At 38.6% G+C, this 13,302-nt stretch overlaps 2 protein-coding genes across 8 annotated transcripts in view; both read right to left on the bottom strand.

Annotated features, from left to right (window-relative positions):
• WDR19 (WD repeat domain 19) overlaps positions 1-1,652 on the bottom strand; it is a 39,894-nt gene extending 38,242 nt beyond the window's left edge. The window contains exon 1 of the mRNA XM_085059131.1: positions 1,498-1,652. Coding sequence (XP_084915257.1) covers positions 1,498-1,503 — 6 coding nt within the window. The 5' untranslated portion in view covers positions 1,504-1,652. The remainder of the gene's footprint in view (positions 1-1,497) is intronic.
• Positions 1,653-1,765: 113 nt separating this feature from the next.
• KLHL5 (kelch like family member 5) overlaps positions 1,766-13,302 on the bottom strand; it is a 57,673-nt gene continuing 46,136 nt past the window's right edge. For all 7 annotated transcript variants that reach the window (XM_085059142.1, XM_085059140.1, XM_085059139.1 and 4 more), the window contains 6 exons: positions 12,174-12,360; positions 11,057-11,281; positions 10,593-10,755; positions 7,823-8,035; positions 5,363-5,534; positions 1,766-3,292 (listed from right to left, as the gene is read on the bottom strand). In XM_085059142.1, the coding sequence (XP_084915268.1) occupies positions 3,236-3,292; positions 5,363-5,534; positions 7,823-8,035; positions 10,593-10,755; positions 11,057-11,281; positions 12,174-12,360 (1,017 nt within the window). In that variant the 3' untranslated portion in view covers positions 1,766-3,235. The remainder of the gene's footprint in view (positions 3,293-5,362; positions 5,535-7,822; positions 8,036-10,592; positions 10,756-11,056; positions 11,282-12,173; positions 12,361-13,302) is intronic.

The raw sequence follows: 13,302 nt of genomic DNA on the forward strand, positions 1-13,302 counted from the left end.
AAATTACACATCTTAAAATCATAAGCATATAAGAATAGTACAACTTCCTAGCACGTTAGCAACTGAGTACTGTGGATGGAAACTCCCCCCCAAAACAACCCCAACACAATCTCTGCGTAATTCTTATGCACCACAGTACCAAAATTCCACATAAAAGTTATTTTTGTCTGAGTGGAAAAAAATTGAATTTTCTGGTGCCGGGTGTCTGCACTGAGAAATTGTACTTTATCAAACTATGATTTTTGCCTCTTAGTTACAAGAACAAAAAAATCACATAAGACTCTCTCCTTCTAGTTCACAGTCCACAATATTAATAGTTCTCTAAATTTAATGGAAAAGTCTGTGACCAGAAAGCACCCTTAGTTTGTAACAGAGAAGGCTCAACATGTTGTCTTTTAGAGACAGGTAAACGTTTTGTTACTCTGAATTGCTGGGTCTTAAAAGCTAAGATCTCAAAGCAACACACTGTAGAAAGAGATTCTGACTTTCAACAGAGAAAATCTGTGAACATCCTTTTCCTTTCACACTACCCACAGTTATTTTTCTGTAACTTGGGTGTAAAATAAAGCCCACAAGTTTGTTTCACAGCTCGCTATCGTGACTTACATCCCTACATGTCATAAGATAAAAACCAACACCTGGTGTCCACCAAATGCCTGTCAAAAGGCTCGCTCAAGTCTTTGCCACAGGTTCTTATCCCTTCTTTTGGATCAATGTAAACTGAGGCATTCTCCACACTTAATCTGCGTTCTACTTACAGGAACAGCAAAAATAAAACCACCAGACACCACATGCACAAACTACATCTGACAACTACATCTGATTTTGAAAAAGAAATTTAACAAAATCTGAGTCCAGAGGAGGGCCACCAAGATGATTTGAGGGATGGAGCACCTCTCTATCTACGAGGAAAGGCTGAGAGAATTGGGATAGCTGAGCCTGGAGAAGTGGAGGCTTTGGCGTGACCTAATTGTAGGCTTTCCGTATCTGGAGGGAGCCGACACGAAGGATGGAGAGGGACTATTTGTAAGGGCATGCAGTCACTGAACAAGCGCGAATGGCTTCAAACTGAGATAGTACGTTCCGATTAGTTATTAAGCGGAAGGTATTTGCCGTGACGGTGGCGCGGCACGGGAACAGGTTTCCCACAGAAGTTGCGGACACCCCATCCCTGGAAACGTACAAGGCCAGGCTGGACGGAGCCCTGAGCAACCTGGGCTAGGGGAAGATGTCCCTGCCCATCTCAGAGGCATTGGAACTAGGTGACCTTTAAGATCCCTTCGACCCGAAGTCACTCCACGAGGAAGAAAACAAACACGGGAGGGCAGGCAGGCACGCCAGGCCCCCCCGCCGTTGGCTAGCGGATCTTCCCGCCGCGCCCGCCTCCCCTGCACAGGCCGCCAGCGCCACCGCCCGCCGCCCGTCCCACGGGGCGGGATCCGCGACCCCCGCCCGCCCCGCCCGGCGCCCCGGAGCCCCGCGGCCGCCCACACCCACCTTCATCGCGGACCCGGGGCTGCCAGCGCCCGCACCGCGCCTGCGCCGCCCGCCCACGGCGCCGCGGTTACCGCGGAGACGGGCCGGGCTGAGGGCGGGCTGAGGGCGGCACGGCCCGGCCCCGTTCCCCAGCGGGAGGAGCTCTGCCCGGGCCGCGGGCCCCACAGCGGGGCACGGGCAGCTCTGAGGGGAACATGAGAATTTTCAGATCGCAGGCACGCGGAACGGGCTCTGAGCGAGGGAATAAAGGCACACACCCGCCAGCAAAGCCTCTTGAGATCGGCTGTATTCCAACTGCAAAGCTTCATCACAAAGTGTTACCGATTTCTTTTAAAACAATAAATAGTTCGCCGAGAGGGTTAAAACACACGTTTAAAATTACAAATGTACAAAGGACTTTGGGTATCGGGCACTTCAAACTTTTTAAAAAAAACAAACAAACCCAAAACATTCAACGAGTTCACATCTTCCCGTTTTTCACGCGCGGTGCTGCTCGGGAAACATAAGGGACAAGGCACGGAAAAGCAAATACAAAAAGGCTTCTCCCGAGAACATTTAGACCGTTCAAAGCAATTCGGTGTAACAGCATAGGGCTCGAGAAAGGCAAATTATAAAGTATCTGACAAAATCAGGTAATTGTTAAATAAGGTAACTAGTTTGATACAGTCCTGTGAGGCACACGTCACTCTCCCGCAAGATGCTGAACATGCTTCAGTGGTGGCAGTTGAGCGTCTTGCACGGCTGGGCCCTTTACATTTTTAAATAACCTTACAGGAAAGACAGACAGTTTCTTCATCTTATAAAATTATACTTTTCATAGTAGTGCAAAGCCTCATGTAATAATGTAATTAGTCTAGACGTAATGGAATGCTTCAAAAATTCCAAAGTGCAAATATTAAATTGGTTAATTGCTAGTCACACTTTAGAATTCTTCCAATAACTCAAACAAATAGCAAAGTAAATACAAGAACCAAAGTCGAGAAAAAGGTATGATGTTCTGCATCTTGCATAAGAACTTTGAAAACCCAAAAAGTACACTGGATGTCAAAAATATCTGCCAGAAATTATTAAATAGCAGGTTTCAGTTAGCATAAGACAATATTTAAAATAAGGCTTTGGTTAAATAAAAGTTTGCTAAGCTAGGAATGATGATCAAAAGTGCAAAAGATTCACCAAATACACAACTTCATTTCCAAGGCAGGCATTACACTGCCATTTACAATGGTTTGCATTGGTTTGTCAGCCTGTGCTGTAGTCACTCAGATGCCTATAGCCAAATGCGTTCATTACAGGCAAATTAAATCTATGGGGTCCAATCCTATAATGTTTTTCACCCAGAGACAGACCCAATTATATCAAAGTATATCCATTTACTGCATCATTGCTGTGCCTGTTTGGGGAAATCAAGGCCCTGGATCCATAACATTTGATTATTATAGTGAATTCACTCATTTTCTTAGCGCTTCCTAAACAGAAGTCCTCTGCTGACAACTGGCAGGTCGCAGCTGATTTTCCTACAAGGAGAATTCTTGTAACATATGCATAACAAAGATAAGTCTTTAAAAAGTGCTTAATATTGGTCTGTAAGAACAACATGTCCATGTCAGCTTCAGACCAAACACTTTGCTGTGGTAGAGATCCTGTGCCTGGTGTTTATTAGTGCACTGGTAGTTTGCTTGAGGAAAAAGTAATCCTCTGAGTCTACGCAGGAGAATGTCACCTTCACAGAGAAAATAATTCAGAGTTTTACAGTCACAACACATGCTCCAGCTCTTCCTAAGCACAGTGGTGCAACCTGTAAGCAAACAAACAAACAAACCATCCGTGAGACAAATGAAGTCAGTTTTAAGTATTTTTGCCCCTAATTATATGGCTGCAGCAGAATGACAATACTACCCATGTTCTGTTAACATGACTTACAAATTGGTCCAAAATTGGATACAAACACACAGAAAAGGTAAAGATATTTTATATGACAGAGTGAAGCACTTTGGAAACAATAGTAAGCCCTAAGGACATCAAGCAATTCTAATTGATAATTTCAATTTCTTGGTATTACAGGAAAAATAAACCTTTGTTATAGTACAAACTGGATACCTGAGCTAGACAGTCAGACAACTGAGTAAAGGGTGGTAAATAACGCATTTCTCAGAAACAGAAAATACCAAAAGTTACGGGGGGCAACCTCTCCTTTTTACTTGATTATTTGAGAAAATCCTGTTAAGAGTTCTTGAAATCAGAATAAATTTCCCAGTCTTTATTCTTTAATTGCAAAAGAAGTTACTTCTGGCAAGACACTTTTCTGCTGAGATTCTGCTGGACTTGAACAGAGGACAGTAGTTTCTAACACTCTGCTTTGCCTCCCCTTTTAACCTTCATAGTGCTGCAGTGTATGTGAATAGCACAGCACGTGGTACAGAGATTATCCTGAAGGCAAAAAGCTTGTTTATGCCAACTCCCCTACTTTTTTTTCCCTAGGAACAATGGACTCTGTGGCTCTGACTACATTCACCTGAGAAAATTCCACTACTTTCTCCTGAGTTGTGTGAAGATGAAGCGGTGGCAGACTCCCGACATAACAAAAGAGAAGGGAGGTACACAAATATTTCCAAATTGCTCTGGGAAGGGTTTGAAACTATCCTATATACTGGGATCACGGCATTCAGTGAGATACAGAGGATCAAGGCTAAGGCTCCGAAGGTACATTCAGATGGTCACCACCTAGACATGTGAGATTCATTTAGGTGCAATGGTGAGAAGCACCGTTTCTCTCCTCCGGTGAGAAGCAGTTTCTGTCCTCTGGTACACAGGTTGTTTATTTTTGTTAGCAGGACTCATAGTGCCATGGGTTATCATTAACAGTATCAGTGAAGGCCCCAAGCTCTGATGAGCCTACTTGATGAGTTGTGTTTTAAGAACTTCCAGCTGTATGAAATGGGGGGAAATGAACAGCTGAACTTTTTGTGTCACAGAGATTTTGGTAAACAGCAGTTTAGTTCTCTTTTTGAATGAAGAATTTGGGGCTATTACCAGGATCACATGTTCAAGTGGTTGAGAATTCAGCTGCCTAAATACTGGTATCTGATGCTATTTCAGGTGAGCGTGGACATTTATCCTGGTCTGCAACCAGACTCTAGGAGGCCCTTGGTCTTTCATAGATTCTGTGCTGTATCTGCCAACCTTCTGTGGATGTAGATGCCTTAGGGTATCTCAAATGGCATTAGATACCAAAGGACAGTCAGCTCAGGATGTCCTTGTGTGTGCTCTTCCTACAGAGCGACACAGTCCTGGAGCTATATACAAGTAACCAAGCTCTGAACTGACTGTAATGGTTTCTGAGCATGAACTGAAGAATTATTTTCATTTTAAAGCTGCAGTATGGTAAAGGCTTTCTGAAAGTTGCATACACTGTATATAGCACCCACCTCAGGAAGGGATTATTTAAGAAAAAATGACCAACACCTTGAACGAATCAATGTTGAGAGACACATTAGAGCTAAAACTAATCTACATTTATAATTTATCTTCAGAAGAGGAAGTCATGTAAACAGAATTCTTTATGACAGTTTGGGGAACATGTCAATACATTTTATTAAAAGTAGCTGAAATTGTCAAAGAAAATAGATATACTCTTGCCAAAGAAAGAGGGTAGTTTATTAGAAATTAACCAATGTCTGTTCAAGATAAATCAACCAATGTCTGTTCAAGATAAATCATCTCAAGATGGTACACAAAGGAAAAAAAGAGAGACAACAGACTAGTAAGAAAGTTATTTTTACGGAAGTATTGGAATTCTCCTTGTAAAAAATGGCATATTTGAAATAACAATATTAATGGTAGTGTATGGTCTGATCAAAAACTATACCTGTGTCCATTCATTTGTCTGGGGATCATAAGATTCCACTGTATTAAGATATGTTTGACCATCATATCCTCCAACAGCGTACAACTTGTCACCAAGAAGACACACTCCCACTGCATCTCTGCTAATGCTCATAGAGGCCACAGCAGTCCACATATCAGTTTTGGGATCATACCTGAAAGATAACTTGTGTTACGCTCTAAAACTGTTACCAATATTCAACAACAACAAAAAAAAAAGTACTGGAATTGGTGCTGCCCAGGTGGTAGAAAACAGGACAGTACAGATTTGGGTGTTAATTTCAAAAGACTTTCCCTCCCTCAATTCCCCTCCCTTTGAAAGTCTTTCTTTAGTCATCGGGTAACACAGTCACTACTAGACAGATATCTACTTTGCGCTGCTTTCCATATAGTAATACAGACATATACAACTGCTCTTATTACATTTTGTATGTCTAAACACACCACGCTGCAGACAGTTCTGCTGCTACACTGCAGGGGAGCAAGTGCTTGCTCTAAGTGGTAATTATTGAAGCAAAGGCTGGTAAAATTTGGTTTGGTACTAAGATTACCATTACTAAGATTATAATTTTCAAAAATATGACACTCAAAACAGTTTGAGAAAATTCTGTGGGAAATGCAAAACCCTTAAGACAATTTACAGCACTTTTGAAATCAGAAGGATCAGCACAGTAAACACAGATGGTTTAATAAAAAACATTAAGTGTAGCTCTAGAACATTATCAATATTCTTTACAAGTCAAATTGAGAACTACATAGGAGACTCCATGCTCTGCTTATGTCAAGGAATATATTTTAATCTGACTGAAAGAGACAATCTTTTTTAAGATTACAGATGCTTACAGCAGAACTCATGTAATTACAGAGCTCTGAAGGGCTCTAAAGAACTATATTAAGAAAGTAATTATTTGGTTAAGAGGCCATCCTAAGATCATACTTAAAACAGTGTTGAAAGACACTAGTCTTTTTTTTTTTGACTGAAGAACATAGATTCAAAGAGCTCTAACAATTTTATTTGCTGTCCTCTAATCAAAGTATTACACAAATGCATGCAAACATAACTGTAACACGAAAACACTACCTGAAGCACATATGCAAATAGAAAAGGGTGATTAGTAAGCTGCATCTAGAAATTACTATTCCAATTATTTTATAATTTATAAACATTTGCATTTATCTGAGAAAAGCAACTTTTATTACAAAATATAATTCAGAAACTTAATGTGGTTATAAAAATCCTGATTTTTTAAATTAATATTCCTTAACTCTTTAATTTTTTTAAGAAACTAGTTCCATGAATTTGATGGTCTTCAATTTCAACTCACTAAAAGAGCAGGGACAAAATGCATTACAAGATGATTCCTATTTATTGAAGTTATGAGTTCTGTAACTTTGTTTCAGAGAACACTGATGTAGAAAAATACATAGACTTACTGCTTCTCTTGGGCTTCTGATATCTGTATTGCCCTAAAAATTTGGTATTTGCCAAGAAGTAGCTTCCTATCTGTAAACGTTTCTAGGGTCTTTTCAGTGCAATTTCCACATGTTAAGGGGTGTGGGCCACACTGTATTTTCAGTTCCACTAGGACTCTGAAAGTTTGAAAACCACAGCTCTCTTGCGGTGGTTTTTTTGAGGTGTGGTTTTTTTATTTTGTTTTGTGGTTTTTTGTTTGTTTGGGGTTTTTTGGGGGTGAAGGGTGAAACATACCTCCTGGCATTAATAGATTTAGTAAAAGAAGAATATGGGCAGTGAAGACTTATGGCAAGTGTTGGGAGATAACAGGGAAGAAGAAAAGTTTTACAGCTGGTGGCGGGGAGCAGGGAGAGAATTAAAGCATATTTCAGAAATACCTAAAATGCCAGTGAAGATTTAATGCAGTGCATTAGGAAGTATTTACTGTATTTCAGAATTATTTTATGGATCACATGTGCTTCTGCAATTTGTGATACCATCATTCATTAATCACTTTACTTAAAGACATACCAACTTAGGAAGGATAGAATTACATGCCAGTTTTCCGGTGTCATTAGGGGATACAAGAAAGAATAAGAGATATAAGGATCCATGAAACCTTACTGTCATTATATAAAAATTTGAAAGTTATTATATGGATAGAGACTTCTTGCCTGAAAGAAGATCTGCTTCATTTTTAAAAGCATTCAATTCGAAGTTATTTCAGTTATCAAACATAATTCATTCAATGAGATTGTAAAAATAATCTAGATGAATTGCATTAAGGAGAATTTGCTTTAAATAATCCGTCCTAGTAACATTTTGAATAATGTATGACTACACAGCATATTTTTATATACATTTCCTCTGTTCATGGTAAAAATAACACCTATCTTATTGGGTTTCTACTTACAGCTCTTTCCATAAATCACTCCATAGACTAGCACTATTAGAATCACATAGCAGGACATTCCTTCATCAGGATATTACCTTTCTACGCAGTCTGACAGCCTGGATGTTAAGTTGGATGCTGGAGCATCATGGCCACCTATTGCATACAAGAACCCATTCCAGGTGGTTACACCTACACCACCTCTTCTTTTTGACATCTGGGCACAGAGAGTCCATTTGTTTGTATGAGGATCAAAACATTCTACTGACTTAAGACAAGAACTTCCATCTCGACCACCAACTGCATAAAGCCTACAAAGAAAAAAAAAAAAAAAGAAAAAAAGTTGTCTGAATAAAGACAATTTCTAGTAAAACATGAAGGATTTCCAAGTTTGTTAAAACGGGAAGTTTAGAAGGAGACATTCAACTTTCAACAGACTGTTCTGTTGTGAAAACTCAGGTAAGATTTTGCTCCAGTCTTTACCTATTGTAACAATCAATGCATAATAACAATAATTTACAGAAAATTGAATATATTACACAGCATTTATGTTCCAACCTATGCCTATAGCTAACAATTTAAAAATTATTCAGAATGTGACTTGCAGGGTCAGAAGGATAAATTCAGTAAATCTGTGCATGCATGAACTCTACCCTGCCTCATCTTAAGCATTGAAATGTTTTTCTGGGCCTGGGTTTTAGTTCATGACTGACAACACTATGTTAAATCCCTCACACCCACTAGGTGGCCCAATTTGCTTAGTCCTAACAAAAAGGTTTTTGGCATTTGGTACAAACAAAGGATTTCAGTTATTTGGAAGGGCTGAAATGAATGAAAAAAAATGGATTTAGGAGGACTCAATCACTGTTGAATCTTTGAAACTAATCAAATAATCAAATTTGATAAAGAGTTTGTGAACAGAGTTTATGAGCAATCTAGGCATAGCAGCAGACATGTCCAGCACTATTATTTGGAAAAGTAGGAACACAGAAGCCATTCTAAAAAGGAAGCAACGCATCAGAAGTAAAATCCAGTGAGAGGTCACCTGAAATAACATTAACAAAATCCTTTCAGAGCCTAACTATGGTTAAATAATCAAATAAACATTAGATACTGTACATAATGATAGTGTGAACAATTTACAACAGCTACCATGAAGCACTATTCAAGATGTCCTCAGTCTGGGTAATAATATGGTTTGATTTTTAAAAACACTGACAAGAAACTTAAATACAAACATCTTGTAAATATGGTTGATCTAATTGTTCTCAGTAACAATTTTAATACCCTTAAAAAAATTCTATGGAAGTTCCCATGTTTAGTAACACAACTTGTTTTAAGGTAAGCAATGTACTGAAGGTTACTGTAAAAGTCTGTTACAGATCCATAAAGTTCATGACTAAAATCAATCCTTTATACAACACAACATTTACATGACGCTCTCCACTTTACCTTCCCCCAAAACATGAGAGAGTTTTGATCACTTATGCAGTGATTTCACATTCTGGACATGGAGAAAGACATATTAATTTCTCTATATGAAGGTTTTGATCCAATCCTCTGAAACATACCAAGTTACAGAGAGATGTTACTAGAAATTGCAGAAGTTACTGCTCCCACATCTGAAATATGGCATGCATGTTTAAATTGTGAGCTGTAGTCATCTCATGTTGTTGCCTCCATTAAGAGTCTAGGCAATGTTCTGTAATAATAGGGAAACATGAGGCTCTAATTCTGGTGCTTTTCATCACACCTGGGACCCTCTGCTGAATACCTAGGAAGCTTTAGACCTAACTACGGCGTCTGAGACTGCAGTCCCAAGGCAGCCAAGGCACTCTGCTTCCCGGTTGTTTATCCCTCCTTCCTGTAGGCAGTGAGCATTTCTACTCATTCTTGGACTTGTTCCAGATCTCACAGAACCCTTTGCAGGTGTCTTTTAGCTGTACTAATTTACCAGTGACTAGGCTTCCAATTAAAAAAAAAAAAGTGTGAAAAACTTTTTTAACCTGACAACATTCAAATAGCTCAAGGGAGATGCATCAGATAGCGCATAAGCAGGAAGTAAAAATTTGTGGACAATAGAGTAAATATTCTGCCACAACCGCAATACTACTCAGTAAATCAGTAGCCTTGTCTACTGTGGTATTATTACTGTAGTGACCCTGGCAAAACATGGCTTGCTCCTCTCTCCACCCCCAAAGCAGGGGCACTTCTTTGGTAAGAATTGCATCTTCAACGGTGTAGGTGCATACACAGGTGAAACTAAGCTTAATTAAGGGTGAAGTGAGAAACTAGATTTGTTAATTTAGCTTGAATTGCTAACTTAGTGGTTAGCCTTAGGTATATTTAATGCTGAAGCAGTAAGTTTATTCATCAACAGTAATTCTGAATCTGCATTTCTGTAGCTTCAATAAACCACACTGTTTGTGGGTGTGTGACTGTGAAAGTGTTGAATGCAACCAGACTTAGAACGCTGAACTGGTTATAAACAGAAATTAGGCCCAGCTGCACCCAGCCCCTGGGATCTCTGGGGACCTGCTGGAATGCAAGGGGGATTATTTTCTGCCAAGTTTCATATTCTAATGCAGCAGGTTCTTGGTATGAGAAAGACCTTGCCATACTGGAGCAAGTCCAGCTGAGGTCAGTAAGATGACGAGGGAGATAGAACACTTGACATACAGCTGTAATGCTGTGGAGAAGCTTGCTTGACCCAGCACAGTATCTTTTCTGTGAATGAAGAAACTTGGCTCTTAATGCTACCAACTGGTATCTATCAAGAGAAATAATTAGTAGTCATTTAGGATGGCCCTGTAATTATATTAAAATCATGAGATTTTAAATTTGAAAATGGAAATCGCCTTCACATACTTTCCATTTAATATTGCTACACCAACAGTGCTCCTGGGAGTTGACATACTAGCTACGAAGTTCCACTGACGAGCCTGTGGATCCCATCTTTCTACTGTATTCAGGTAGCTCCATCCATCATGTCCTCCTACAGCATACATGGGACCTTCCAATACAGCTACTCCTAAAAAACAGATATGGAAAACAATTGCTTCTGGATAAGAGGACTAAAGATCAGAATTTCTTAGTGACAGTCCACTGTGCACCACAAAATACTTTAAAAAGAAAAAAATTTCTTTTGGTAGCCAGTGCTACCAAATATAGTCTTCAATATAATCTGAAGGAGGAAAGACATTGAACAAGCAGCTGGCATTAAAACAAAATTTCCACCCCCCTAAACTTAATTTCTGAATGTTTTTTTGATCAATCCTAAAACAGATAACCTTTAAAAAATATGCATTTAGCCTTTACAGAACTGTACATACCAAGACCATGACGATGAGTGGACATAGGTGGCATTACACTCCAAGTTTTTGATCTAGGGTTGTAACACTCCACGGTATTCAATGTTTTCAGTCCATCTCTGCCACCAACAACATACAATTTATCATCTAAGACTGCAACTCCAAATTGTAATCTTCGCCCATTCATGTTTGCAACTGGAGTCCATGTGTTGGTACGAAGTTCATATTTTTCAATGCTTGTAGCTCCTGAAAGACAATATTTGCAAGTTATACATGAAAAAAAAAAACTCTGAAGTATTAGGATAGTTTTTATCTCAGCAATATGCTGATCCCACAAGACACCATGATATCCTGCAGCATGTCCTTAAGTCTGTGTAAACAAATAGTCTTTTTTGACTTCCTCAGCAATTACCTGCACCTTTATAAAGGATGACTTTCCTGGTGATTTTCAACACAAAAAGCAGAGGTTTTTTTAACTGCTTTCCAGAATCAAGCCTAGAAATAGAAATATTAGGAATATAAAACAACTATATATTGAAATCAACTGTTTGGTCATATTAGACAAAAAAAGCTGAAGGTATGTGGCATGAAGTACTGAAAACCAACTTTAAAACAAGTTAAAGAAAAAACTTTCTCTGCCATATCTTTCCTAACTTGCCAGATTCCTTCTAATTACCAGTAAACAATATGGAAGTTTCTATGAAAAAAATAATCCAAGTAGTTGTGACAGAATTATTTAACAATTAGTCAGAATATTTTTGGGTTTTTGGGGTTTTTTTAAAGCATGTGCAGGTTACCTGAGTGCCCTTTTAGTCTTTTTCTTCCTCTTCCAAATTACTGCCCACTCAATTAAATAAAGATTAGTTTTCATTCAATTAAACACTTCACAACTCAGAAATCAGCTATTCCTTTGGTAATTTCAAATCAATCATAATTCTAGATTCCAGAATATTTACAGTAGTATCAAAGATATTTAGGCCTTTATAACCTAATAAACAGTATACAGTTTAGATGTTTCATGTCCTGTACTACAGAATTCTTGAATTTTAGATTTAACATCTTGTAAAAAAATCTATCAAACATTTCTTTTAAAAAGAACCAAAACAGCTCATCAACTAAAAATTACATAAGTCAATACCTTTTGTTGCATCCATTCCTCCAACGGCAAACAAAACGCCCACTGTAGATTTTCTAGGTTTGGTGCGAGGGCTTTGCAACATAGGTCGTCTCTCTGGCAACAGATGGTACTTCATTGCTTCCATAATGAGTTTTTGACATTCAATGTCATCCCTAAAGAGTGCGTTGTTCTCCATATCTGCCAGAAACTGTGAAAAAGAAAGAAAATCAAGCAAGCTGTATTGCTATAAACCACATGAAGAATAAAACTATGATTACCAAGATAATATTTTATACAAACGCTTCCACTGCCTGATTGAAAATCTCTGTATTTTCAAAATGGTCACATAAAACCGGCTAGGGTAAAAATAAACTTTTAACTAACAGAACATTCACATTTTAAGCTAAACCATTAAATAATTAAATAAATATTAAAAGAGGAAGGCCATCTGATCTTCATGGATAATTTAAGCTTAATGATCCAAAGGAAGGAAACATAATCTCCTCACGTTCCAGTGCCATAGAGGAATGTTCAAGAAAATGGAAACAGGCTCTGCGTATGTAAGTCAGTTCAACCTCATGCTTTTATTCTGAAATCCACCCAATGCAGAGGTCTGTAAAAGCCCTTTCAGCTCAGGCTGAGTATTTTAATATATATTCTGTTCCTCATTCTGACAGTGACCCAGATCACAGTGTATCGCTTAACACAAGCCTTTGTTGAAATTTTTGTATCAAGCTTGCAAGTAAATTTGGCAAGTTTTAAATCTTAAATATGACTTAAATAAAATTCAACTGAAGACTACTAATAAAAGTTTTTAAGTTCAAAGATTCTGGAGTGGTATGGAGTACTCCATATTTACCAAACTGCAGAAATAAAAATATTATTAGTATGTTGAGAGTCACAGTTCTGTTTATTAGAAGTCTGGACAACTGGCTTTTTTCTGAGCTGCAAAACATGGCATGAATAACAGAGAGAAAACCAAATGAAGTGCCCTGTTGGGACTTGGACAGTTGTCAGAAAAAGAGGGAGAAAAAAAGGCAGATGCCTCTGAAAATTCAAAATCCAAACACTTTGTGAATATTAGACATGAAAGCCCACAAACCAGAATGAGATGTCATTGTTGAGCTGTTGACAGCCAACCAATAACAGA

Source organism: Lichenostomus cassidix, chromosome 4, assembly GCF_008360975.1.
Source record: "Lichenostomus cassidix isolate B80296 chromosome 4, HeHo_3.0, whole genome shotgun sequence".
In the NCBI taxonomy this organism is placed as follows: Eukaryota; Metazoa; Chordata; class Aves; order Passeriformes; family Meliphagidae; genus Lichenostomus; species Lichenostomus cassidix.